Source organism: Sorghum bicolor, chromosome 6 (assembly GCF_000003195.3).
Source record: "Sorghum bicolor cultivar BTx623 chromosome 6, Sorghum_bicolor_NCBIv3, whole genome shotgun sequence".
Lineage (NCBI taxonomy): Eukaryota > Viridiplantae > Streptophyta > Magnoliopsida > Poales > Poaceae > Sorghum > Sorghum bicolor.
In genome coordinates, this window is record NC_012875.2 from 55,849,760 (window position 1) to 55,875,622 (window position 25,863).

The 25,863-nt window shown below is 49.2% G+C and overlaps 3 protein-coding genes and 1 long non-coding RNA gene across 6 annotated transcripts; 2 read left to right on the forward strand and 2 right to left on the reverse strand.

Moving 5' to 3' along the window:
• On the reverse strand, positions 10,985 to 13,624 carry LOC8072312 (probable nucleoredoxin 3). The gene is made up of 3 exons (XM_002448450.2): positions 13,354 to 13,624; positions 12,385 to 12,876; positions 10,985 to 11,736 (listed from the first exon to the last, which is right to left on the reverse strand). Exons 1-3 carry the CDS (start codon positions 13,435 to 13,437, stop codon positions 11,143 to 11,145), a joined length of 1,170 nt encoding a protein of 389 aa, XP_002448495.1. The 5' UTR covers positions 13,438 to 13,624; the 3' UTR covers positions 10,985 to 11,142.
• Positions 12,733 to 14,448, forward strand: LOC110436124. The gene is made up of 2 exons (XR_002453801.1): positions 12,733 to 12,869; positions 13,631 to 14,448. It is a non-coding gene; the product is annotated as an uncharacterized LOC110436124 (long non-coding RNA).
• LOC8072313 lies at positions 16,151 to 20,026 on the forward strand. 2 transcript variants are annotated; one of them, XM_021462843.1, is made up of 9 exons: positions 16,151 to 16,418; positions 17,045 to 17,115; positions 17,204 to 17,378; positions 17,606 to 17,673; positions 17,778 to 18,015; positions 18,138 to 18,205; positions 18,362 to 18,820; positions 18,991 to 19,203; positions 19,294 to 20,026. In XM_021462843.1, the coding sequence occupies exons 2-9, from the start codon at positions 17,050 to 17,052 to the stop codon at positions 19,663 to 19,665; spliced, it is 1,659 nt and encodes a 552-aa protein (XP_021318518.1). In that variant the 5' UTR covers positions 16,151 to 16,418; positions 17,045 to 17,049; the 3' UTR covers positions 19,666 to 20,026. The 2 variants fall into 2 exon arrangements, with proteins under 2 accessions (XP_021318518.1, XP_002447064.2); XM_002447019.2 differs by having other exon boundaries at positions 18,368 to 18,820.
• Positions 20,076 to 23,536, reverse strand: LOC8063940 (serine/threonine-protein kinase HT1). Of its 2 annotated transcripts, none has more exons than XM_002448451.2 (3): positions 23,281 to 23,536; positions 21,747 to 22,739; positions 20,076 to 20,754 (listed from the first exon to the last, which is right to left on the reverse strand). In XM_002448451.2, exons 2-3 carry the CDS (start codon positions 22,649 to 22,651, stop codon positions 20,415 to 20,417), a joined length of 1,245 nt encoding a protein of 414 aa, XP_002448496.1. In that variant the 5' UTR covers positions 22,652 to 22,739; positions 23,281 to 23,536; the 3' UTR covers positions 20,076 to 20,414. The 2 variants fall into 2 exon arrangements, with proteins under 2 accessions (XP_002448496.1, XP_021318519.1); XM_021462844.1 differs by lacking the exon at positions 23,281 to 23,536 and adding an exon at positions 22,911 to 23,204.

A 25,863-nucleotide genomic window follows, 5' to 3' on the forward strand; every position in this document is an offset into this window, starting at 1 on the left:
ACCGCCCGCAACAGCATCCTGTGTCTCGTCGGTAGTTTCTACCGCCCCGTCGATGTGACAGCATTCTCTCGTAGGGTCGTAGCTATCAGTCTTGGAGTCGGAGTCTGGTTTGGCGGCGTAGAAACACCCACATCCTTCCTCCAGCAGCCGTTGTCTGAGCGAGGTGATCGTGTACCGCCCAGGGCCTAGGCGACGGAGGCCTCGCACCTGGGAGAGATTCGGCAGTCCGGGCGTCGGCTGTGGTGCTCCTGAGTCACGTGGGAGGACCATTGGTCTTTCCACGTATGCCTGGGCATTTGGGCATATCGCCCTGGCAAGCGACGCCGCGGCGTCGTCCAATTCGAATGGCAGTGCCCTTCTTGGAGTGAACAACCCGTGTGGAAGCGGCCTAGCAGCGGCGGGGGAGAGTGCGCGAGATGCGTCCCCTCTCGTTGTTGTGCGGTGCTGAGCCGTCGCGCTCGTTGCTTCGACACACGGCGCTGCCGACTTGTGGCCCGCTTCCTGCTTTGCACGAGTTGTTGGTCGTGATGAAGCAGAGGGACCGCGGTGGTGCTGTCCGCGCCTCTTCTTAGGCGGGGAGGCGTGGTGGTGAGGGCGTCTCGGGGCCCCCAACCGTGCTGGCGCAACGTGGGCTCCTCCTGGTCCTCTGACTGAGAGCAAAATCATGTCGTAGCCGGAGCCCGTAGACATGAACTCGAGACTCCCAAACCAAATAACCGTAGAGCGTGGAATCGGCGAGGCGAGAGTTGCCATCTGGAAAGGAGTGGGAAATCGATGAAAAACACGCAGGACCCCTACCTGGCGCGCCAACTGTCGGTGTTTTCCCTACGGGGGGTCACACCAACGAGTAAATTTGTATGCGTGCTCCCTTTCCCAGATGGTGATGCAAGAAGACACAGAGATTTATCCTGGTTCGGGCAAGAGAAGGCCCTACGTCCAGCGGGGGGAGAGAGTTTGTATTATCTTGCACCTAAGTGCTTGTACAGGGGTGAATACAAGCGTGGTATGGAGTGTGTGAGTGTGCTACTGCGTATGAGCGTGGTGTTGTTCTTGTCGTCCCCCCTGATCTATTCCTGAGTCTCTCCTTTTATAGCTCCAAGGAGAGACCTAGGGTACATGCGTAGATGTTAGAGTAGGGGTCGATAGCCGCATGGAGCGCTGACGTTGACAGTGAGCTCCAAGGAGAGACCTAGGGTACATGCGTAGATGTTAGATGAAGGTGGCGTACGTTGACAGTGAGGTCGCCAGGGGTGCCGCCGAGGATGTAAAGAAGAAGGCCCTCGAAGACCTCGAGGCGGAGCGGGCTCGATCCCGCAATCTCTCTGACGACATCGAGCGTCTGAAGGGAGAATTGCTGGAGAAGAGTGGAGCCATTGCTCAGGCTGGCAAGGCGATCGAGGATCTCCGTGTTGCCAATACTGAGCTGGCGCGCTCCAACAGGGAGATCGAGAGGGCCAATACCAGATTGGTCGGCGAGAACACAGCCCTGGAGGAGAGTATTCGCGGTATGTTCTTGTTGCTAAATTTCTTCTTCGAGGTGCGCTTGGTTCTTCCTAAAGTTTCTTGGTTTGATGTTTACAGGGCTCAAGGACGAGCTCCTAGCTGCCCAAGCCGAGGCCCGTGATGTCAAGACCCAGCTCGAGGCTGAGGTTGCTTTGAACCGTCGAGTGCGGACGGCGATAAGCGACCTCTCGACCTCCTGGGAGGTCGAGCCTATGGATGAGTCAAGGGAGGGCGCTCGAGGCGACGCGCTGGTCGACCAGCTGTGCTACATAGGCGCGACGCTGCGAGATCGGGTGCGGGATGCCCTCCACATCGGGGTGAAGCGGGCGATGGCAGTTGTCTGCTCGGGCTTCTCCTACGACATGGAGGTGGTGTCCCACGGCTTCGTCACCGACATTTCCAAGACCGACGCGGAGAACGAGGAGAGGCTCCACGCCTTGATCGACGACGCGGAGGCTCCTGGGGAAAGGTTGGCTAAGCTTTTTGAGCCTGAGGTGCTCCCTCTCGAGACTAGCTCAGGCGGAGGCGAGGGCGGTGAGGATCGTGCCGCGGACTGAGGCCTGTGAGCCTGCTCAGGGCGCCTGGGGCCCCTTGTATGATACTTTGTTAATTCTGTTGCTAAGTGATACAGTGTCTTTTTGTAATTGTTAAATGCTTATTTGTCTTTCCGCTCGGGGTCCTTTTATTTCTCTTTGTTCCTACGTTTGTATCCCCTGCTCGATCTTTCGTCAGAAACAACCTCGATCACCTCAATGGTGAGGAAGTGAGTAGAGTTTCCGTGGCCCGAGGGCGTAGGAGTTCTCCGGCTCGTTGTCCTTCGGCCTTTGAGGGGCTCGAGGCGCCTCTGCTACTCGAATCGTGCAAGGTTTACTCAATAAGAAAAGAAAATTTCTTGGCTTTGTCGACGCTTGGGGGGGGGTCGTCCCCCTGGTAGCCCCCGAGGGGGTGTTGACTATGATGGGTCATAGTCGGCACCCCCTTCTAACGTCGAGATTATTTGTAAATCTTTTGGCGTAAAAAGAAGTTGCTCGAGGGAAAGACTTTATTTATTCATTCATTCGTTTACGAAGTGTTGGTACAAAATGTACGTAGGAACATAAATTTAGAACTTCTAGGGGTAGAATCGACGTAGCTGTTCGATGTTCCATGCGTTGGTGAAGACTGCCCCCTTTTCGTCCGCCAACTTGTACGTTCCCGGCTTCAGGACCTCGGCCACCACATACGGGCCCTCCCAAGGTGGAGTCAGCTTGTGGCGTCCTTGATTGCTTTGCCGGCGTCGTAGGACAAGGTCACCCACGTTGAGGTCCCTCTTGCGCACGTGCTTGTCGTGGTAGAGTCGAAGTTTCTGCTGATATCTGGCGGAGTTGAGGAGGGCCATGTCTCGAGCCTCCTCGAGTTGGTCGACCGCGTTTTCTTGAGTTTCCTTATTGGACTGCTCATTGTATGCCTTGAGTCGAGGTGACCCATACTCGAGGTCTGTGGGGAGGACAGCCTCGGAGCCGTAGACCATGAAGAATGGGGTGTACTTTGTGGCCCTGCTTGGTGTTGTCCTCAGACTCCATAGGACCGAGGAAAGCTCCTCGACCCATTTCTTGCCGAATTTCTTCAAACGATTGTAGATCCTTGGTTTGAGTCCTTGCAAAATCATGTCGTTGGCACGCTCGACCTGGCCGTTAGTTCGAGGGTGGGCTACCGCAGACCAGTTCACACGGATGTGATGCTGATCGCAGAAGTCCAAGAACTTTTTGCCGGTAAACTGAGTGTCGTTGTCGGTGATGATGACGTTCGGAATCCCAAACCGATGAATGATGTCGGTGAAGAAAAGGACGGCCTGCTCGGAGCGGATGTTGGTGATGGGTCGAGCCTCGATCCATTTGGAGAACTTGTCAATGGCCACCAGCAAGTGGGTGTACCCTCCTTTCGCCTTTTGTAGAGGTCCTACTAAATCGAGCCCCCATACCGCAAACGGCCAGGTGATGGGGATCATCTGAAGAGCGTGGGCGGGCAGATGCGTCTGCTTGGCGTAGAACTTGCACCCGTGACACGAGCGTACGAGCTCGATGGCATCTGCCATGGCCGTCGGCCAGTAGAAACCTTGTCGAAAAGCGTTCCCTACGAGGGTCCGTGGAGCAGCATGGTGGCCGCAAGCCCCCGAGTGCAGGTCTTCGAGTAGTTTCTGGCCTTCTTCCACAGTGATGCAACGCTGCAAGACCCCCGTCGGGCTTCGTCGGTATAGCTCATTGCTTTCGCCGTAAATCACGTATGACTTGGCTCGTCGAGCGATACGGCGGGCCTCAGATCGGTCTTCTAGCAGCTCGCAGCGGATTGGGCAGTCGAGGAATGGTGTGCGCCAGTCGAACGGTCGACCGGATCGCTGTTCCACCTCCATCACCTCTGCTGAGGTCAGCAGCGTGTCGACGTTGTCGGTTGGCTGGGCGGGAGTGGCGTCGACGCCAGCCCCCGAGCCCAAGTCGACGGATGGTCCGTGGAGATCTCTTGAGAGCGCGTCAGGTGGTACCGTGCCTCGGGTCGACACGATTTTGGCAAGTTCGTCAGCTGCTTCGTTGTAGCGTCGGGCGATGTGCACAAGCTCGAGGCCATGGAACTTGTCCCCGAGTCGACGGACTTCTTTACAGTACGCCTCCATTTTCGGGTCGTGGCAGCTCGAGGTTTTCATTACTTGGTCGATGACGAGTTGGGAGTCACCTCGGACGTCGAGGCGTCGGATTCCTAGCTCGATGGCGATCTTGAGACCGTTGACGAGGGCCTCGTATTCCGCGACGTTGTTGGATGCGGCAAAGTGAATCCTGATGACATACCTCATATGGATGCCCAAGGGTGAGACGAACAACAGACCAGCCCCGGCCCCCGTTTTCATGAGTGACCCGTCGAAATACATCGTCCACAGTTCCGCCTGGACCTGGGTCGGGGGGAGCTGGGAGTCTGTCCATTCCGCGATGAAGTCCACCAGGGCTTGCGATTTGATGGCCTTGCGAGGCGCGTAAGTGAGAGTCTCACTCATGAGTTCGACTGACCACTTAGCTATTCTTCCCGTGGCCTCCTTGCTCCGGATTGTCTCGCCCAAAGGGAAAGACGAGACCACCGTGATGGGGTGGCCGAGAAAGTAATGCTGCAGCTTGCGACGGGCAAGTATTACGGCATAGATCAGCTTCTGGATTTGGGGGTAACGCGCCTTGGTCTTCGAAAGCACCTCACTGATGAAATAGACTGGCCTTTGGACCGGCAGCACATGACCCTCCTCTTGTCTTTCAACCACCACTGCCGCACTGACGACCTGGGTCGTCGATGCGACGTAGAGGAGTAGCGGCTCTGCAGGTTGAGGTGGAACCAGGACTGGTGCCGAGGTCAGCGTCTTCTTCAGTCTTTCGAGCGCTTCCTCAGCCTCGGGGGTCCAAGAAAAGTGCTCGACCTTTTTCAGGAGTCGATACAATGGTAACGCCTTTTCTCCTAGTCTCGAGATGAAACGGCTCAGAGCCGCCAGGCATCCCGTGACTCTCTGTACACCCTTGATGTCTCGGATCGGTCCCAGTCTTGTGATGGCCGAGACTTTCTCGGGGTTGGCCTCGATGCCGCGCTGCGAAACGATGTATCCTAGGAGCATGCCTCGAGGCACACCGAAAACGCATTTCTCGGGATTGAGCTTGATCTGGTTGGCGCGTAAGCAGCTAAAAGCGATCTCGAGGTCCTGGATCAGGTCCCCTCGCCGTTTTGACTTGACAACAATGTCGTCGACGTAGGCCTCGACCGTTGACCCTATGTGCTCGCCAAATACGTGGAGCATGCAACGTTGGTACGTGGCTCCCGCGTTTCGAAGCTCAAATGGCATGGTCACGTAGCAATACATCCCAAAAGGTGTGATGAAAGAGGTCGCGAGCTGGTCGGACTCCTTCATTTTTATTTGGTGGTAACCAGAATACGCATCAAGGAAAGAAAGGGTTTCACATCCCGCGGTAGAATCGACAATCTGATCAATACGTGGCAATGGAAAGAGAACTTTTGGACATGCTTTATTTAGACTAGTATAATCGACACACATCCTCATTTTCCCATTCTTTTTCTTAACTAATACAGGGTTTGCTAACCAGTCGGGATGATGAACCTCCTTGATGAATCCGGCCGTCAAAAGCTTGTGGACTTCCTCGCCAATGATCTTGCGCTTCTCCTCGTCGAATCGGCGCAACCGCTGCTTCACTGGCTTGGAACCGACAGGAATCTCCAAGGAGTGCTCGGCGACTTCCCTCGGTATGCCTGGCATGTCCGAGGGACTCCATGCAAACATGTCGGCGTTTGCACGGAGAAAGTCGACGAGCACAGCTTCCTATTTGGGGTCGAGATCGGCGCTGATCGTCAGCACCTTGCCGTCGGAGTTGTTGGGGTCGAGTGGGATCTTCTTGGTTCCTTCTGCCGCCTCGAAGCTGCCCGCGTGGCGCTTGGGCTCTGGAGCCTCGGCGGCCAGGGCCTCGAGCTTCGCGACGAGCTCGGTGGAGTTTTCGACCGCCTCCCCATACTCGACGCACTCGACGTCGCACTCGTACGCATGCTCGAAGGAGGAGCTGACGGTGATGACGCCTTTGGGACCTGGCATCTTCAGCTTCAAGTAGGTGTAGTTGGGTATAGCCATGAACTTGGCGTAGCCCGGGCGTCCGATGATGGCGTGGTACGTGCCTCGGAATCCAACTACTTCAAAGGTGAGGGTCTCCTTCCTGAAGTTGGCCGCTGTGCCAAAGCAGACCGGTAAGTCGATTCGACCTACTAGCAGCGCCTTTTTTCCTGGTACGACGCCATAAAAACCGCCGGCGCTTGGTTGGAGCTTTCCTCTATCTATGCCGAGGAGGTCGAGGGTCTCCAGGTAGATGATGTTGAGGCTGCTGCCACCGTCCATCAGCACCTTTGAGAGCCGGGTGTTGACAATGATAGGGTCGACGACGAGCGGGTAGACGCCTGGGCGACTACCTTGTCGGGGTGGTCCTCTCGGTCGAAAGTGATGGGAGTGCTCGACCAGCTAAGGTACTGGGGCACCGCCATTCTTGCCGCGAAGACCTCACGACGTTCCCTTTTGCGCTGCCTCATGGTTAACTGAGTCGAGGGCCCACCATAGATCATGTAGCAGTCGTGGACGGCGGGGAAGCCGTCGTCGTTTTTGTCGCCCTCTTTGTCACCGCCCTTGTCCTTCTTCGAGTCGTCACGCTCATCCCTTTTGAGCCCTAGACTGTCGAAATGCCTTTTCAGCATTCGACAGTCCTTGAGCTTGTGGTTGGCGCCTCCCTTATGGTAAGGGCACGATTCTTCGAGCATCTTGTCAAAGATACCTCCGTCCGGGGGGCCTCTAGGCTTCTTCCGCTCCATGGCGGCGACGAGATCATCGTCGAAGTTCTCCTGCTTGTACTGCCGCACTTTCTACTTCTTCTTGTTCTTTTTGAGCCCTCGACTGGGGGTTCCATCTTCATCGACAGGCCGCTTGCCTTTCCCCCCTTCGCAGCTGAAGAAGGCGCCGACTGCCTCCTATCCTGCCGCGTAGTTTGCTACTAAGTCCATCAGCTCATCGACGGTCTGAGGGCGATTTCGGCCCAGTTCCCGCACTAAGTCTCGACTGGTGGTACCAGAGACAAAAGCCAGGATGACGTCATGGTCAGGGATGTGCGGAAGTTCAGTGCGCTGCTTCGAGAAGCGTCGAGCATACTCTCGAAGAGTTTCTCCTGACTTCTGCTTGCATTTGCTAAGGTCCCACGAGTTCCCGGGCCGTATGTAGGTCCCTTTGAAATTACCCTCGAAAACTTTTACCAAGTCGACCCAGTCGTGAATCTGATTTGCTGGAAGTTCTTCGAGCCATCGACGGGCGGTGTCAGAGAGGAAGAGTGGTAGCTGTCTGATGATGGCTCGATCATCACCTCGAGCGCCACCTAGCTGACAAGCCAGCCTAAAGTCAGCCAACCATAACTCTGGCTTGGTCTCCCCATTGTACTTTGCGATGCTGGTCGGGGGTCGGAAAGGACTGGGCAGGGGCGTGCTGCGGATCGCCCTGCTGAACACTCGCGGGCCTGGAGGCTCAGGAGCCATTCGGTCTTCGTCGCTGTCGTACCGCCCGCCGCGATGTGCGCTGTAACCGCGCTCTTCCGCATCTCCGTGCCGACGGCGTCGACTTTCTTCGATGTCATACCGCGCGTCGTGCCGACGCTGATTGTCGACGGGGAGAACGAGAGTGGTTTTTCTGCCTCGAGGAGGAGGTTGTTGATGGACTGATACCTCCTTTTCATTTTGAGGCTGCTCGTCGCGTTTTTCAATGGCAACTCCTCGCCGTCGAGAAGCCGAGCTTTCGGCTTGTTGAACTGCCGCCACCTGGAGCAATGTCTGTACCTCATCTCGAATGCGTCGAGCCTGGGAGCTTGATGGCTCTGGCATGTTACGCAGCAGCATCGTTGCTGCCACTACGTTCCGGCCTGCTCGAGGGAAACGGCTGACAGGTTGCTCTGGTTCTGCGTCACCGACGATCTGTCGATGTACTTCTCGAGCGCGTCTGCGAACACTTCCGCCCGGCGGGTAGGGCAGGTCTTGCTCAAGGATTTGTTCGAGCCGGACGAGGCGCTCGCGGTCTTCGTCGAGCTTCATCTTGAGCTCCCGCAGATGCGCGAGCTGTGCGGTTCTGTCTTCCTGTGGAGGGGGGTCGACCTGTCCGTCGTTCCCAGGCGTCCTGGGGTCTTCTCGTGCCGCGGGGGCTCGACCGCCCGCAACAGCATCCTGTGTCTCGTCGGTAGTTTCTACCGCCCCGTCGATGTGACAGCATTCCCTCGTAGGGTCGTAGCTATCAGTCTTGGAGTCGGAGTCTGGTTTGGCGGCGTAGAAACACCCACATCCTTCCTCCAGCAGCCGTTGTCTGAGCGAGGTGATTGTGTACCGCCCAGGGCCTAGGCGACGGAGGCCTCGCACCTGGGAGAGATTCGGCAGTCCGGGCGTCGGCTGTGGTGCTCCTGAGTCACGTGGGAGGACCATTGGTCTTTCCACGTATGCCTGGGCATTTGGGCATATCGCCCTGGCAAGCGACGCCGCAGCGTCGTCCAATTCGAATGGCAGTGCCCTTCTTGGAGTGAACAACCCGTGTGGAAGCGGCCTAGCAGCGGCGGGGGAGAGTGCGCGAGATGCGTCCCCTCTCGTTGTTGTGCGGTGCTGAGCCGTCGCGCTCGTTGCTTCGACACACGGCGCTGCCGACTTGTGGCCCGCTTCCTGCTTTGCACGAGTTGTTGGTCGTGATGAAGCAGAGGGACCGCGGTGGTGCTGTCCGCGCCTCTTCTTAGGCGGGGAGGCGTGGTGGTGAGGGCGTCTCGGGGCCCCCAACCGTGCTGGCGCAACGCGGGCTCCTCCTGGTCCTCTGACTGAGAGCAAAATCATGTCGTAGCCGGAGCCCGTAGACATGAACTCGAGACTCCCAAACCAAATAACCGTAGAGCGTGGAATCGGCGAGGCGAGAGTTGCCATCTGGAAAGGAGTGGGAAATCGATGAAAAACACGCAGGACCCCTACCTGGCGCGCCAACTGTCGGTGTTTTCCCTACGGGGGGTCACACCAACGAGTAAATTTGTATGCGTGCTCCCTTTCCCAGATGGTGATGCAAGAAGACACAGAGATTTATCCTGGTTCGGGCAAGAGAAGGCCCTACGTCCAGCGGGGGGAGAGAGTTTGTATTATCTTGCACCTAAGTGCTTGTACAGGGGTGAATACAAGCGTGGTATGGAGTGTGTGAGTGTGCTACTGCGTATGAGCGTGGTGTTGTTCTTGTCGTCCCCCCTGATCTATTCCTGAGTCTCTCCTTTTATAGCTCCAAGGAGAGACCTAGGGTACATGCGTAGATGTTAGAGTAGGGGTCGATAGCCGCATGGAGCGCTGACCTACTCGAGGCTTCCGTACGGCATGGCCTCGAGCCGTCCCATCTTGATAGCCCGGTGATGATTACGCGTGCTCCTGCGTTCTGCCCTGCATGCCGCCTCGCGCTGGTTCTGAGGTCGCACGCTTGTACGGTGTGGCGGCAGATCCGGCGGGGTAGTTGTGGTGTTGTCAGTCGACGCCCAACTCGTCCCTAGGAAGGGTCCCTGTTCGGTCGAGGGTCGGACGCCGTGTAATGTGCTGATATCTGGAGCGCTGACCTTGGAGGTCTCGAGGGGGTCCCGATTAGACGTTTCATCTTTGTTTCTCGCGTCCTGACACGCCCTGGGTCGTTCGGTGGGAAGGCTGCAAAAAGAACGATGGGACAGAAGCCTGTTCCCTATCACGCCTCCCGTGACCTGTGTGTTAGGTGGGGAAGCATCCGGCGCATTTAATGCCCCGGCCCGCGTGCGCGCGTCAGGCGGCGGACAGTGTCCTTGCGCTCGACGCCTCTCGGTTCGCTCGAGCCCGCTTCCGTATTCGACGGCTGTTGTCGCTCGACCCTTAATCGATTCGCTCGACGCTATTTCCGTCTTCGAGGCTGCGGCCGTCGATGGCCGCGCGTGTGTGCGGACGGAGCGTCGAGGAGCTAGTTTTATGTACGGATGGTCTCGTTATATGCATTGGTGAGGGTACCCCTTGTTGATACCCTCGACAAGTACATATGTCTATTACCCTTTCTCTCTTATTTTGTCTTAGAAGATATATATCAAAATAACTTATAATTAAAAACATGGGAAGTATGAGAGAGATTTTTCTTTCTGAGAATCGAGAGATTTCTAATAAATAAAGAAAAATACTAAGTTGATATAAACCAATGAAAAGCTCTTTCATATAAAAGCTGGAACCAGTTTCCCTATCGTTAAAGTTCACCTGCGTGGCTCCATTTGAGTCACCGACAGGTAGGCCCAGGTGGCCAACTGCTAAGGAGCCCCATGCCCATCCGTAAAAACTGCAAGGGCACATCTGCCATGAGAATTGAGTGACGAGGGCGTTAGTGCAATTATCCATGTGATTTGTTCGGCATCTCTTATCCTGTTCCATTCAATCTTCAATGTCCATTCCGGACCTCGATTTCCCCGTCGTCAATTTTGCCCGCCTGCTAGTTGGAGCAAGGAGAGGAATTCCTCTTAAATAGCATAAATTCTCGCGAAGCTTCCATTCATGGCCGCATTTAATCAGTTGACTGTTAATCCTAAGGTGATTTCAAGCAATCATGATGTGCTCCTTTGTTTGCGTTCTTCAAATTTGAAGCCACCGTTTTTCTTATGATTCTGAAACTGCGGCTTGGAAACCAATATGTAGCGCCATTAGAACTCTTCAAGTCTTCAGTTATACTATGATTCCTGGAAACAAAAGAACAACTTTTATGTGTTGTCTGAGTGTTAATGGCTGCATGCCATGTGTTTGATGAAATAGCTATATGAGATTTTCCATGGGGTATGACCGTATGGGGGAATTACTGAATGTCCATTTTATTTGATGAGGAGTCCAACAATGTTCCTAAAAACCATCATGTAAACATATTGTTATTAAGTCTTTAGAATCCATCCTTTTATACCAAGTTGATATGGCATTCAAGGAACTAAGAGTCTTGCCCATTACTTTCATTGAGTCCCGTAGAGTTTAGAGTACAATAGAAACATTTGCCAGTCCATTTTGATGATAGAACTTCATACCTTTAACTATATATATATACATATCTTAGATGATGTCTATTTTATTTTCTAATACACAAGAGGGATGAAGATCAAAGTTGCACTGCTTACAGGAGAACACCCAATACCTCCCCTTCTTCTGGCATTCATCACAAACATAGGCCTTAGCCATGTCCAACTCAAGCACGTGTCTGTGTTTTGGATCATTCACTTGGCGAGGCAGCTTGTCTCCTTCCTTTCTGAGGGCTTCATCCACTTCAGAAACTCTAGATTCCGTGAATGGGAATGCTGTTGCACCATAAGTTGATATTGCTGTCCTGCCATCTGTTTTTAGAACTTTACCATCCAAACCAAGTATCAGGAGTCCTGGGATGCCCTTGACAGCGAAGATTCTTGTAAGCTTTTGCCTGGCAGTGTCAGAATAAGGGATGGCAAGCCATGGCATTGAACTCATGCTTGCTTGGAATTCCCCCTTATTGCGGTCTATAGAAATGAAGATGACCTCGAAGCTTTCAGGTCTCAAGATTTTCAGCTCATTATACACCTCCTTGAGTTGTTTGGTGAATACATGGCAAGGTGGGCACCAATGTGCTCCAAAATACAGGCCGACTGTCTTGCCAGTAAGGTCAGCTATAGGAATCTGAAAAAACATTGTCATAGGAGAAATTGAACTGTAAAATTAAACCAAATTAACTAAATGGTCAGAATGAAAAATTCAAAGGAGACATGGATCATGGATTGACTTAGTATGGCAACACAGTTACAAACAATTGTGTATCATCTAAAGAAGTGTTTTTGGTTAATGATGCTCTGCAATCTAATTATCTGCAAATTTGTCAAGCCCCAATGGTGGCTAGTTTGCAAATGCATTTTGAGATATCACACCCTTTTTCCCATTTCTAGTTTTGTATTCTTTATATGATTACAGCTTTAAGCATAGCTAGATTAACAATATCTATTAATCTTCCATTTCCAATTTACATGGTATATATTCTTCTACAATAAAATTAGAGAGATATTAGGAAGAACAAGATTGTGCTTGCATATTAGCTTCCATTATGTGCACTATTGGGATCTTGCTATAATGCCTTTCGTTTATTTGCAAGGTTGTGTGTTCTTGTTCCCTGTCATAGGACATACCTACTGACACAGTTTCTCAAGTCTGTATCTAGACTATTTTCTCACCTGAATCATGTCCTAGTTTTTTTAATCAAACTTGCAAATGTAGTATGTAGTATCAAACATATTTCCTATTAACAGAGGTATTTCATGAGTTTTTTTTGTTCACCTTTATGTCATCTGCACTTATGACATAGTCTCTCTCCTTGCAGCCAAGAAGCTCCTGAAGCTTACCTCCTTTTCTCCTGGCATCATCCATGGCCTCCAGCTCCCTTCTCCTCTGTGCACTGAAGGGGTATGCATCTTCTCCATACTCGTCAACCAGCCTCACTGCATCCTCTTCAAATCCCACCCCACTGGATGGTGTTGCTGACAAAGGGATCAATGCGGGGATATGCTCAATGCCAAAGTGCGCACACAACTTTTGACTTAAGCCAGTGTCAAATGGTAACGCAAGCCACGACATGCCTTTGAAGTGATCCCAGAAGCTTGCCTCGTCATGGTCCAGTGATATGAAGATTATTTCAATATTCTTGCCGGTGTTCCGGAGCGCTGTGTAGATCTGGACAAGATTTGGGGTGAAGCTCCTGCATGGCCTGCACCAGTGAGCTGAGAAGAAGAGGCAGGTCGTCTTCCCTTCAATGGAGGACAGAGGTACTTCCTGTTTTTTCGCAAACAAGAAATCATTTTCTTATTAGAACTAGCACAGCAGAATTTTGCAGATTTGTGCACTAAGGCACTGTTTAGACTATAGTGTTGTTTAAATGAAATAACATGTCAGTTAGTGCTATTATTCTAGAAGAATCATGTCAGATACGCGTGTTTCAATTTTGAACTTAGGCAAATATTCAAGTTATGATTGAGGAACTAAGGAGCACTACAAAGTTCTTTAGATAGAAAGACGTTCGATGCTTGTTTACTGTAGTATAAAGGCTTGCTCACATAACATGTTTTGGGTTTTGGAACAGTAAACGCAAACTGGTGTAGGAACTAGTTACACAGATAAACTTATAATCGTGCTTTGTTTCTGGGCATATGATTAATTCTCATGAGAAAACTAGTAACACACTTCGTCATATTAGAAGATGGGAACAAAACAGAAGATTGAAGGATTACCAAACACTATGATTCCTCTCACCTTTCCTTCATTGTTGAGAAGAAACTGAACGCCAGCCAACTGTGACATGTTCACCTCTTTCTTCGCCTCTCCATCTCCTTCCATCTCTCCCCTAGTATGTGTGAGTGGCGCTAACAATGGAACAAGAAAACCTGCTGTGGCTTTGTGGTTTCGTTGTAAACATCGATGATTTTGGGCTTTAAAGAGTACCGTTGCTAGGATAGGATAGGAATAGCATATTTGGCATGTTGTGTGTGCGATTGGTCGAGTAATAATATTCTAGCAATATGCTTTCCAGTATCCCAGCGGAGGGAGCAGCCGTGGTGGAAACAGCAAGGTTAGCTTTCACTTTGGATGGATAAAGATGGACGGCGGGCTGAGGCGAGGCATGAGAACGCAACACAGAATTTGTGTGCTCATCCTCCAATCAGCATGGATCCATGCCGATGATAGCGGACTGCAAGCTGCTCCACCGCGTGCAAACTCCTTTCACCGCGGTTGCTGTCATATCTGCTGTGTGCTGCCGCAGAGTTGCCCTGCTATCTGCTCTAAAATGCAATTTTTGTAGTCTGATTACACAGTATTACAGTCACAAGTCTGTGGAATTTCTGACGTTTCCGTCTCCTAACGAACTCGGCGAGCCATCAAGGACTGTGAATATTGCCCGGCGACGGTTCTTTCGGGAGTTTTGGGCTTCGCACGGAAGGGAGCATGCCCGAAATCTTGCCGAGGCTCGTCAGGCGGAGGTTTGTTCTTTTCGTGTATTGCCGCTCCCCTTCAGTTGTTTGTTTTGCGGTAGAAATTCTTGTGTCCTGTCTGGTTGTGTCTCAGGTGAGGAAGCCTAAAGGGACGATGCTTCTGGTGGAGATTTGAAGGATGAGCAGGGACGATCCTTTGTGGATATTGGTGTAAATATATTTCGCAACTCGATAGATTTTTAACCTGCGCGGGTTCGTTGCATCGAGCCGCGGGAGGTGATACCTTTAACTATGACGCGAGATGGATTTTATGCGAATGGTGAACTTTGGTCACTTTGTGATAGAGCTTTTACTGCTCGAACATTTACCGTGTGACTGTGAGTATGAATGAATTAATTGGCACCTGGTTTCGGTTGAACAGTGTGGTCTGTTTTCAGATGGCAGGACGACAGTATTCTACCAACGCTTATACTCCCTCTATATGAGCTTCACCTTGTCAAAGCGTTGTACGTCAAAATTGTGCGCGATCTCTCAGCTGAAACGACATCGGTGTGGTCCAGTGTCATTCTGCACAGACCACATAAAGAGCACCACCGATCGCGCGGCCTTGCCATCCTGTCGCGTGTCGTGGTCCGACTCGGCCGTTCCCGCGCAGGCGGGTCACGGGAGGAGGGCTCGCGACGGGCCGGCAGGCGTGGCACCGCAGCGGAACCGATCGTGTGCGGCTGTGCGATCGCGAATCGGGCCTGCCCATGCCGCCCCTCCCTCCCCCTGTCCCATTCGCCCCGTCTCCGTCGTGCCCCGGCTCAGGTTCGCGCCGGGAGAGAGCGAGCGAGACAGACAGAGACAGTCGCTGGGCTCCGTGGCCCGATGCGGGACGCCGCGCCCCGCGCGCTACGCTACGCCGATAGCGCCCTGCGGGTCTGCGGGCATCGGTCGTTGGGCCCGCGTCCCGCTTTGACGCTGGCACCGCGCGCCGTACCTCGCTCTGCGCCACGGCCGTTCCCGCGACGAAATTTCCCAGCACATTATTATTCCTTCCCTAGCGAGCTAGTACCGTCCTCGGTTCCTGCCTAGTACAGTAGTACGTGCAGCGACGTGCGTCGCGTAATCTTTATCGGCCCCCGGAGAGGCGACGTACGCCTCTCTTTGTTCTGAGAAGTGCCTCTCGGCTTGTCAGCCACTCCACGGGGCTCTCTCCATAGACCATAGTCAAGGTCCCAAGGCCAAGGACGATGACTCACGAGTCACGAGTCGTTCGCTTAGCAAAGACCGCGGGCTGCCTGCCTCCCCCTCAACATGATAACATGATGACATCCCCGCGCTGCCTTGGCCTCGAATCAACCAGTCTGCAGGCGGCACCCGCCTTGTTCTCTACTCCTACGTCGCGTCGCGAGGAAACCACGCGCACGACGCGCTAAGGCCACGGTCCGTCCGTCCGTCCGTCCCTGCGCTCTGAGTCAGACTTCACAGCTTCCACCATCCAATCCATCCATCCACCCTCGTTCCGCATCGGCATCGGCGAGGACATCCGATCCGGAGCCTACTCCTCCTCGCTTTTCAGCTCCCTGCTAGTGCTACCCAAACTTTCTTCCCAAGAATGAAGGTCCACATCACCACGTACAGTACGTCGCCGTGTCAAGATGGTTTGGGAGAAGGAGAAAATGACAATAGGGCCGAGCAAAGGCCACGAGTGACCATTGCCGAGTATTCACACATCTTTATCTTTTTTCCTCTCGATGTCGACCTTCTTCTTCTCCTTAGCTTTTTCGAGGGTTTTCACATGGGATCGACTCATGCATGAGTCCCCTGTTCCTATGCCAAAAACCCTTTCTAGCAGACTATTCCCACAATTTTTCCACAGAACACGTACAGTTCAATTACCAATGGATTTAGTTGCGCTTAAAAAAAAAATCCAGCGTCTGAAGCATTGATTTTGGCCGAATTTAACCCACCACACACACACACACACTATATTAGACCTAATTTGGGTGGCTAAAATGACATTTCTCCCGTCGCATACCATGATCTAAAGATAAGGAACCAAAGTTAATTAAACATGAAGAATCACGCAAACTGTCTCGAGGCACACCCTTTTTATACTCGGCCGGCCACCCCCACCCACAAGTTCAGTAGTCAGTACTCGTTCAGACACCACAGCACTGCAACGCAAACCCCCGTCTCCCTCGTCTCGTTCCGCTTCCGGCCCCAACTCCTGCGTCGGCTCTCGCCACCGCAGCACCGCCCGCCGCTCGCCGAGTCGCCGAGCACGCCTCCGCCGCCGCACCGCTCCAGTCCTCGCTTCCTGCCTGGTCCCGTAGGCGTCCTCTTCCTCCCGCCTCTGGAGTGGGTATCCGCCTGGACTTGGATTAAGCTCTCCTTTCGCTGGTAAGGATCGGAGGACTCTTCTGCTTGCCGTGATACCTCAGCTCCAAATGCTACTTTGTCCGATGGATGCTTGATTCCGTTCAGTTCGTGGTGGATTATTCGCTTGGCGGAGTGCTAGTGGTAGCTTATTAATTTCTAATTTCTGAGGGGTTCAGGTTCAGTCGAACCCCCATGCCCTACGTGAAGTTCGCCCGTGATCAGCTTTTCTAGGGACGGGAGTTCCTGTGTACTACTCCAGTTGATTCGCAGGTCATTTGACCATTTGCGCTTGAGCAAATGTTTAAGGCTTGTGAAACTTCGGCCGTGGGCCGTGGCCCCTAGGGTGTCGCTTCATGATGTATCCCCTGTTCAGTGCTCTTCAGTCTTCACTGAAGAATCAGCATTGCTTTACTGTATGCCGTATAATGGGAGCTTGTTGCCGATGTCCTATTCGCATGAAATTTAGCCACAGAAACGGGGACGGGCCCGTCTGCATTTATTTATTCAGTATGATGATAACTTCTTTAACCAATTCGTGTGTTTGGTTTGGCATGTTAGTGGCATCCCATTTCTAGTTTCCTTTGTGCTCATCACAATGCAACTTATACTGCTCACTCAACTTACATATGGCTGTTCCTTTTCATTAGGTCATATGGTGCCATTGGAAACACAGATTGTAGTTGAGAAAAACCCTTCCACAAGTGCGGATGCCAAAGAGGTTATAGCAGTAGTAATGCTTGTTCCTTGTTTTCCCCTTCTTTGGTAAACATGAAGTTTGACTAACAGTAATGTTTCTTGTCTGTCAGCTTGTTTTGACAAAAGATCAAAACACATCTACCACTGTCGTTCAAGGTACAAGCTCCTTAACGTCACCAAAAGGTGTTCAAGAGCAGGCTAGCTTTATGGGTAAAGGTGGAGAACAACAGTTCGGCTACCAGCCCAATGTGTATGCCCCTCAGCCACACACACCCTTTTCTGGAGGTTAGACCATGTTTTTGTTTCGCCGTGTTGATGCTTACACCTACCTGTATATTGTTGCACGAGACAGCATGCGCTGATGCTGCATAATATGGTTTAAAACCTGCCGCCTTTCCTAAAAGACAAATTCACGCCTTCACCTCTATCCTGGTCCTGGCCTTATGGGAGGGCAGAATTACCTATTATTCGTGACTTGATCTAAGCTTTTGCTATCATGATTTCATCTACAGGATACTTGAACCAATTGGGTCAATGGGAGGGATACCCATATGCAGATGGACTTGATGCCACTTACCCTGTAAGCTTGTTTCTTAATTTTTGTGATCAGGTTTACTTAAGGGTAGTGATTTTACTGCAAAACTGACTAATCATGTATCTTCTTAATATGCAAACAATTCACAGGTGACGTATGGAGCTTATTCCCCTTTGTCAGCCATTGGAGACAGCCAGACATATTTCTCTTTGCTCTACCCCATGTCAAGCCCTTGCTACCAGCCACCTGCTTCTCCAAGCACAGGATATTCAAGTCCTGGTACTGGAATATCACAATTTGATCCGATGCACCAGTATTATTTTCCTGACGAAGTTCATTACTCATCGGCTCCTGGCTTCTATCAGCCTTTTGGTTCTTTCAATGAAAGTAAGAATTCATTTCGTTGATATCTTTGTGGCTCTTTATAATATATATGGAATTTGATTTCTGTTTTCATTGTCACATATTTTATTATGTTATTCACATGCCATTTTGTGAATTTGTTACAGTTCCAATGCAATCTAGTGGTGTTCCTGGATTTTTTGAGCAAGGAAACATACCCCTGGCTTCTAGAATGGTATGTGGTCATTTAATTGCATTTTAACTTGTTCTTATTAATTGATTGTATTAGTGTTTATGGTCCAAAGATGACTCTATAACTAGATTTTATAGTTTCACTGCACTTTCCATGCCAGTTATGTTGTTTTGGAACTAATAGCATCCATTCTTTTAGCATCAGGAATCCATGTCTAATTCTGGATCATACAAGGCATTCCAGCAAGGTGGTAAATTTGGAGGCAGTACACAAAGTTGGAGCACTGCTAGTTGCAGATTCGACACCTTCAACAAGGGCTTCAAGAATGAGAAGGGCTCTCTTGACTTTCTGAATGAGCAATGCCATGGCCCAAGGGCCACCAAAACACAGAAAGAAGTGGGGATCTCTTCAGCTGAGGACAAAAATAAGAAGACATTGCCAATAGCTGATTCTGAGAAGTACAACCACCCTGGTTTTGTCACAGAGTACAAAGATGCCAGATTTTTTGTAATAAAATCCTACACTGAAGATCACATTCACAAGAGCATAAAGTATAATGTTTGGGCCAGCACTCCCAGAGGGAACAGGAAGTTAAATGCTTGTTATCGTGAGGCGAAAGAGAAGGAAGACCGTTGTCCCATTTTCTTGTTTTTCTCGGTATGGTTATTCACTTTACCACTAGTTTTTCTTTTTAATCTTTTGCTATTTTGCTGAGGAGAAATAGAACAATCTCCATGCCTATGGGTGACAGGTTACTATATGGTTTTGGCTAAGAGTTGATCACTGTGCTCAAGATGACTTATGAATTTATAACTATTTCTTTGCAGGTTAATAGCAGTGGTCAATTCTGCGGTGTAGCTGAGATGACTGGGCCTGTCGATTTTGACAAGAGTGTTGATTACTGGCAGAATGACAGATGGAATGGCCAATTCCCTGTCAAGTGGCACATTGTTAAGGATGTCCCAAACAGCATTGTCCGGCACATCACCCTGGAGAACAATGAGAACAAGCGAGTTACAAATAGCAGGGACACGCAGGAGGTACGAGTGATGCACATAGCCCCTATCTTTCTTTGTGTTTCTGGACAATTTTTGAACAATAGTTCATTAACTTGAAAAGCTAACTTGCAGGTGAAACTGGAGCAGGGTCTCAAGATGTTAGCCATCTTCAAGAACCATGAAGCTGAGACAAGCATCCTTGAGGACTTCGACTTCTATGAGCAACGAGAGAAAGCTATGCTAGATGACAGACAGCAACAGAAGCAACAGTGTTCCAAGACTGGGAAGCAGGTGCAGCAGGCCAGTGCACCAGTGAACATTGTGACTGGTATCTCGGACGCCTTTGCAGAGGCTGTCCAACTGGAAGAAACCAATGACAAAGAAGACAAACCAAGGATTGAAGATGCTGCAGCTGCTGATAACGTTCCTGCTGCTCCTGTGAAGATCGAAGAAGCCATGCTGAAAACAGCGGAAGTGGGAGGCCTCTTGAAAGAAAGCGGGTGACTGCTCGTTCTCCTTTCATGACTAATCCAGAGCAGCAGCTGGGTCCATTTCTGATGGTATTTCAGGGAGAGAATGAAGGTTATGCAAATATCGCAGCAGGTGCATCTTTTGTACAGCATGGTAGGCTAGAGGCGTAGACCTTGTTTCACCTTCAGTTAGGCAGGCTTTAGTCTAATTACAGAGCTTCCTAAGTTGTCACCGTTTTCCACCACTTTCACTGCTTTCTTCTGTAACTTCTTTCCACTGACCCCCCTGAAGAATTGTGCTCAGTGTTTTAGCCAATTATCCAGGAAAAAAAGAAAATATTATTCTGTATTAGTCCTGATCAAATTCTACATATTAGCTAAGACGGCCACTATCAGAGCACTTGTCATAGGAACAATCATTGCCAGGAAATTATACATGCTATATACTCATAAGCAACAAAGTGTTTGTGCATATTCCAGTAGGAGGGTTATAACATGAACAAAGCAGCAGGATCACAAGGACATTACAAGAATAGGAAGCCTGCATGATGTTTCCACAGGACATAGGCTAGCCCTAAAACATCTCAAGAGTCTGAAAACGCAAACTAGGTATATTTCTAAGGGCAGGAATATTTCAAAGACAACAGGATTACACCTGAGTATACACACACACAGCCATACACTCAGGTGTGCTTTCTACTTCAGCTGAGCGGAGTCTGGACACATGATAAATACACTCAATTATGCTTCCATGGAGTTCTTTTCGACTCTCTTTTGTTTGATTCAGTCGGTAGTCATCGGTTGGGAGATGCAACACCGAAATCGGGCCTTGCGGACAGTGCTCAGGATCTCCATCTCAGCATGCTCCAGCATCCTCACAACATCAGTGAATGGCGGACGGACATCAGGATTTGGATCCCAGCACCTGGTCATGATCTCAGCAAGGGTGGGCAGACAGTCCTGGGGTATAGCTGGGCGGACACCCTTGTTCACCACAGCGAAAGCAGCCTGCACTGCTGTCATGTTAGCAAAAGGGAGCATGCCAGTTATGAGTTCCCAGAGCACAATGCCAAAGCTGTAGACATCAACTTTTTGGTCATATGGCCTGTGCTGAATCATCTCTCTGCAAGATTAAAAAACATATATGTAAACATCTTCAATCCTTCTTTTATAACTTTATCAAATGTGTATGCATGAATAACTTAGGTTCAAACAAGAAAAACGTTCGGCCAATGAGCTGGTGGACCCCTATACAGTCCACCAAAAGCATCATAATCAACCATTACAAAAGTAAATTAAAGAAAGACACAACATATGTTACTACTCCCACCATTGCAAATGTAAGCCGTTTTAGTTTTTTCCTAAGTCAAACCTATCTAATTTTGACCCAGTTTATAGAAAAATGTACCAACACCTATGACATCAAATTGGTTTCATTAAAACCCACCATGAAATGTCTTTGAAGTGCATTGATTTGGTAGTGTGGATTAGTGGATGAATATATTCTTCTACGAACTTGCCAAAGCTAGAGTAGTTTCACTTAGAAGTAAAACAACCTACAGTAAGTACTATGCAACAACTGTTTTAAAACACTGGTGCAAAACTACTAATTATTTTAATTAACACTGGTGCGAAAAAAAAACCGTTTCTATAAACTTTACAGCAGATGGTGCTTTAAGAGCAATTCTTTTCTTTTCAATGGTCAGTAATTATTTTTACCAACAAAAGAGGAATATGTAATTCAGTTTTCCATTTGTCTTAACACATCTTGAGATAACAATGTAATAAATCCACATCTATTCTGGGATAAAAGCTTCTACTAAATATTCAAAGACAAAGCATCAATTTACATTCTTTCTGTGCCGATGCAGCTCAACAGGTAAATAAAGCCAAAAAAAAAGTAGCAAGGCTATGCATAAAAATAATTCCTGGATAAGAATCATACGAGCAACCTGCAAACAACTTAATAAAATCATAAAAGTCCAGTATAAAAAAATATAAGTGGAATCATTTGACCCATACTTTTTTTACTATTTATTAACACTACTGTACAATATATGATGTGACTTCTAATTTTAATACGTAGCACCAGCAATGTCAGAGTGTTCAACTTACGGTGCCATCCAACGGTAGGTTCCCGTTTCAGGTGTCATCCCCTCAGTTTTTACTTCAATCCGAGCTACTCCAAAGTCAGCTATCTTGATAGATTTATCACCAGATATCAAGAGGTTATCTGACTTAAGATCCCTATGGATGAACCCAAGACCATGAACATACGCCATCCCCCTTGCAACATCCAATGCTTGCTTAACCGCCAGTTTTAGTGGAACTGACCTATTCTGCCTCTTCGCCAGAAACTGCCTAACCGATCCACCCTTGGCATACTCCGTCACAATGCACCAAACCACTGGCTTCCTGCATGCTCCAATAAATTTAACAATGTTCTGGTGCCTCAAGGTTGCAAGCATCATAACTTCTTGCACAAACTGCTGCTCCATTAACCCAGCTCTCTCCGGATCAGCCTCTGGCCTCTCCAAAAGCTTAATTGCAACATCTTCACCATTGTAGGTACCCCTGTAGAGCTTTCCAAAGGCACCCTGTGCAAAGGGCATTCCCATGTGGAGCTTGGCTAAATCAATTGTCCACTCCTCATAATCCTTGAGCGTCTCAGTCGGGTACCTTGGGTCCATCAATGCCTGTGCTAGCGCATCATCGCTCAAGGCATGAGACACCCGTCCATGACGGAAAATACTGTGCCCGCCAACCGAGTAGTTGCCAACAACAGGCCCCTTGAGGCCAGGATGATTGAGCATCCTAGTATGGGAGTCACAGGACCCTACACTGCTATTGTCCACAGACATTGCGATGGAGCCACCATGTGTGCTGGTCTGCATGCTGTTAAGGCTATCTATCGACATGGTTGAGCCCTCACCGAGCTTCCGGTAGTATGCCATGTCGCAGAAATTCCCACCATTGTCATGACCACCAATCATGCCAGCGAAATTGGGGCCTTCCACCATCGTGCAACAGCCTAATGTTCTCCTTTTCTCTGCAATTCACCTGCCGCCCTGTTATCTTCCTTACACCGCTTAGAGGAAAAGTGACAGCCTGCACAGCAAGAGTAAATCAGAATTAAGAGCTAAATTCTAGGTATTGCAAACAGCTGTAAGTATATGTAACTACTAACTAGGGTCTAAAAGTTACGAACATTTAGAGTTATATAAAAATTCAAGAAACGCTTCGAAACAGCTGCAGGCATCGAAACTATATCAAACCGACCTGGGATGGGAACTTCGCTTCTGTCCACAAAATGGCCAGAAATCCACGAATTTGAGCAAGAGTGCAGCCAGTAAGCATCCCAAACCCACCAGAAAACCATGCAAACCATCACGAAAGCTGCAGGCTATCCAACAAATCACCAAGCCCCGCCCAAAGAAACAAAGGGGAAACGGGAAAAAAAAACCTCTCAAAACCAGCTCATATTTCCTTTCCTATCCTAAGGAGCCTAGAATGGCTAGAAACCAAATCAAACACAAGGAAGCAAGTAAGCAACCAGACACCTCGACCAGAACCCCACCCGGACGAAATCCCAAGCTCAGACCACCTCCAGAAACTAAATCAAGCTGAGACGCGGCCCACGAAATCGCACCTCGCGAAGTCCACGGTTCCCGGCGATTCGAGGGTCGATCGGGACGAGGCGGCGGCGCTGAGTCGAGGGCCCGCGTCCTGGAGGCGGCGGCGCGGGCGGAGTCGGCCGCTCGGGACGGAGTCAGAGCGGGGAGACGGGTGCGATGACCAGAGACCAGAGGAAAGCGGAGGAGAGAGAGGGGGGGGAAACGGCTCAGGAGGGGAGAGAGAGGACCGGAGGAGACAGGGGAGACGAGACGAGTGGAGTCGCCTCTCGCTTTTCTCTCTCTCTCTCTCCTGATAAGTGCGGGGTGTTAGCAAGGGTGAGCTGGTTAATTGCTCGCGGCGCCGCGACAGGGTTGGTTCGGATAGTATCTTACTGTAACCGAGGGTGTTTCTGTAAATTTTTCCTCTGCGTGCTTCCTGCCCTTGTTGAGCCCGGGGGCTTATCTGTGAATCCCGTACCGTCAGGAGGATGCACTCGCGAAAAGTACTCCGGTAACAGCAGAAGCCCACGTGACGTGACACGACTGGAGGCCGTTGGTGTCGGTAATCAAAGAGGGAGCGCGCCGCGCACGCAGCACGGCAGCGTGCTCCATTAATTTTGGCAGCAGGCCCGGCTAATAATAATTCTCGAGGGCTTTTCGTTAACAAGGTGCCAAATCCGTGGTACTACCGGTGGGGGCCGTGGGCGCACCACGGCGTCGTGCGTTTCTTTTGTTTCGTACTCGTACGCCACGGCCAGCCGGCCTGGGCGGCTGGCTTGGCGCGATCGCACACCACTGCTGGTTGAGCGAACCGCGTGAGAGAAGTCCGGCTCGTGACTGTGAGCTCTTCTGAGGGGAGGGGAGGGGAGGGGATCGCGCGCGAGTCGCGTGCGTCACGCTCTTTACACACCTGACCTGGGCCAGCGCTGCGGTTGGCTGGCTGTTTTTATTTATTTATTTATTTATTTATTTAAAATCGGATAGGCTGGCTGGCTGTCTAGCTGAGGTTCCCTTTAATAGTGTTTGGGTTTCTCTAAAATCGGAGAAGCCAAGAAAAGCTATAATGCTATATTTTAGTGATTTTGGCTTCTGTCTCTTAAACGATTTTGGCTTCACAGTTTTTTTTTGACTGGTTTTGGCTTCAAAGTCGTTCTTGTGTGTGCTCATTAAGCCGGTGAAAAAAGCTAGTACAACAAAAACCCTATTAAAAGGGCTAAACGTTGTTCTATGGCTGAAAAGTAGTGCTGCTAAATTTAAACGAACAAGGTGTTAATGTTTTTATTTGTGATGTTACAATACTATGAGGAAAAAGTAATCACAACATTAAAACTTACTTTTTCCAACACATGAAGCATCTATTATAATATTTGAAAATTGTCTATTATCGGATTTGGGGTGGAGTGAATAATACATAGATGTGGATGTGGATTTTTTCAGTAGACGGAACTGGTACAGATATGGAGTGGAACCTGATTGGAGACGGATTTTAATAGTCGAGTAACATGTGCATACATAGAGAATTATATGCTTGTTAAAAATTGATTTAGTAGATAACAAGAATAGGCAATAGATAATAACCTTGCATTGCATTCTATGTTGCGGCTCTCACATTGAAAATTAACACTTAACATGATATCTTCACTAAAAATAATAAGTTGTTGGCCAATAAATAATAGCATCTAGCAAACTTAATTTAAAAATTAGAACATCAAACAACCATGTCACAAAATAAGAATTGTCAACTAACAAACTTTTTAAAATCCTAATTTTTTTTAGTCTAGGGAGAGAAACTTTTGGATATCCTATTTTGAATATCGGATAATCTACATAGAATTTACGGATAATACATTACCTATTCCATATCATACCCTGTAGCCGTAGACAAATCGGATTCGGATTATCTATATCCGCATAGATATTAAAAATTCTTCTCCACATCCTCAAAAATGAATTTGGATCGGATTGGTTCAAAGAATTATCTACACCACTTTCACCCTTAGCCCTCTAAACCATGTATAAAATCTTATATAATATATAGAGGCTAATTTTACTTTCATAACAAAAGCAAATCTTATTGTAAAATTTATGTATAGTATCTTTTTATGATTGATTAAACTGGTCCTCTTGTTTTTTTGTTTTTTTTCTTCAGGCCCTGACAAATGTTTCTTAGTTTTCATTCTAAAATTCTAACACCTAAATTAGAAAAAATATGACAATATGAGTACAAAGTACTAGAAGTATGGAATAATATATAAATAAATAATTTGGATTAAAAAATAAACAAGAAAAAAATACCTAAGGCCTCAACCTGAACTGAAGCAACTAATCGGTGATCACAATTCGCAAGAAGGCAAGAACCAAGATGATGTCGTCGTGGTGCTCTACCTAGGCCTTGTTTAGTTCTAAAAAATTTTGCAAAATTTTTCAGATTCCCCGTCACATCGAATCTTTAGACACATGCATGAAGTATTAAATATAGATAAAAATAGAAACTAATTACACAGTTTGGTCAAAATTGACGAGACGAATCTTTTGAGCCTAGTTAGTCCATGATTGGACAATATTTGTCAAATACAAACGACAAAGCTACAGTATCGATTTTGCAAAATATTTTGAAA

What these genes read in the sequence shown, in the direction of transcription:
- LOC8072312 (XM_002448450.2), bottom strand. Translation starts at nt 13,437, where the DNA reads ATGGAAGGAGATGGAGAGGCGAAGAAAGAGGTGAACATGTCACAGTTG. An exon ending in TTCTCAACAATGAAGGAAAG is followed by an intron (nt 12,877 to 13,353) that starts GTGAGAGGAATC and finishes GCGAAAAAACAG; the next exon opens with GAAGTACCTCTGTCCTCCAT. An exon ending in TAAGTGCAGATGACATAAAG is followed by an intron (nt 11,737 to 12,384) that starts GTGAACAAAAAA and finishes ATGTTTTTTCAG; the next exon opens with ATTCCTATAGCTGACCTTAC.
- LOC8072313 (XM_021462843.1), top strand. Translation starts at nt 17,050, where the DNA reads ATGGTGCCATTGGAAACACAGATTGTAGTTGAGAAAAACCCTTCCACA. An exon ending in GACTTGATGCCACTTACCCT is followed by an intron (nt 17,674 to 17,777) that starts GTAAGCTTGTTT and finishes AACAATTCACAG; the next exon opens with GTGACGTATGGAGCTTATTC. An exon ending in CCATTTTCTTGTTTTTCTCG is followed by an intron (nt 18,821 to 18,990) that starts GTATGGTTATTC and finishes ATTTCTTTGCAG; the next exon opens with GTTAATAGCAGTGGTCAATT.
- LOC8063940 (XM_002448451.2), bottom strand. Translation starts at nt 22,651, where the DNA reads ATGGTGGAAGGCCCCAATTTCGCTGGCATGATTGGTGGTCATGACAAT. An exon ending in ACCTACCGTTGGATGGCACC is followed by an intron (nt 20,755 to 21,746) that starts GTAAGTTGAACA and finishes TTAATCTTGCAG; the next exon opens with AGAGATGATTCAGCACAGGC.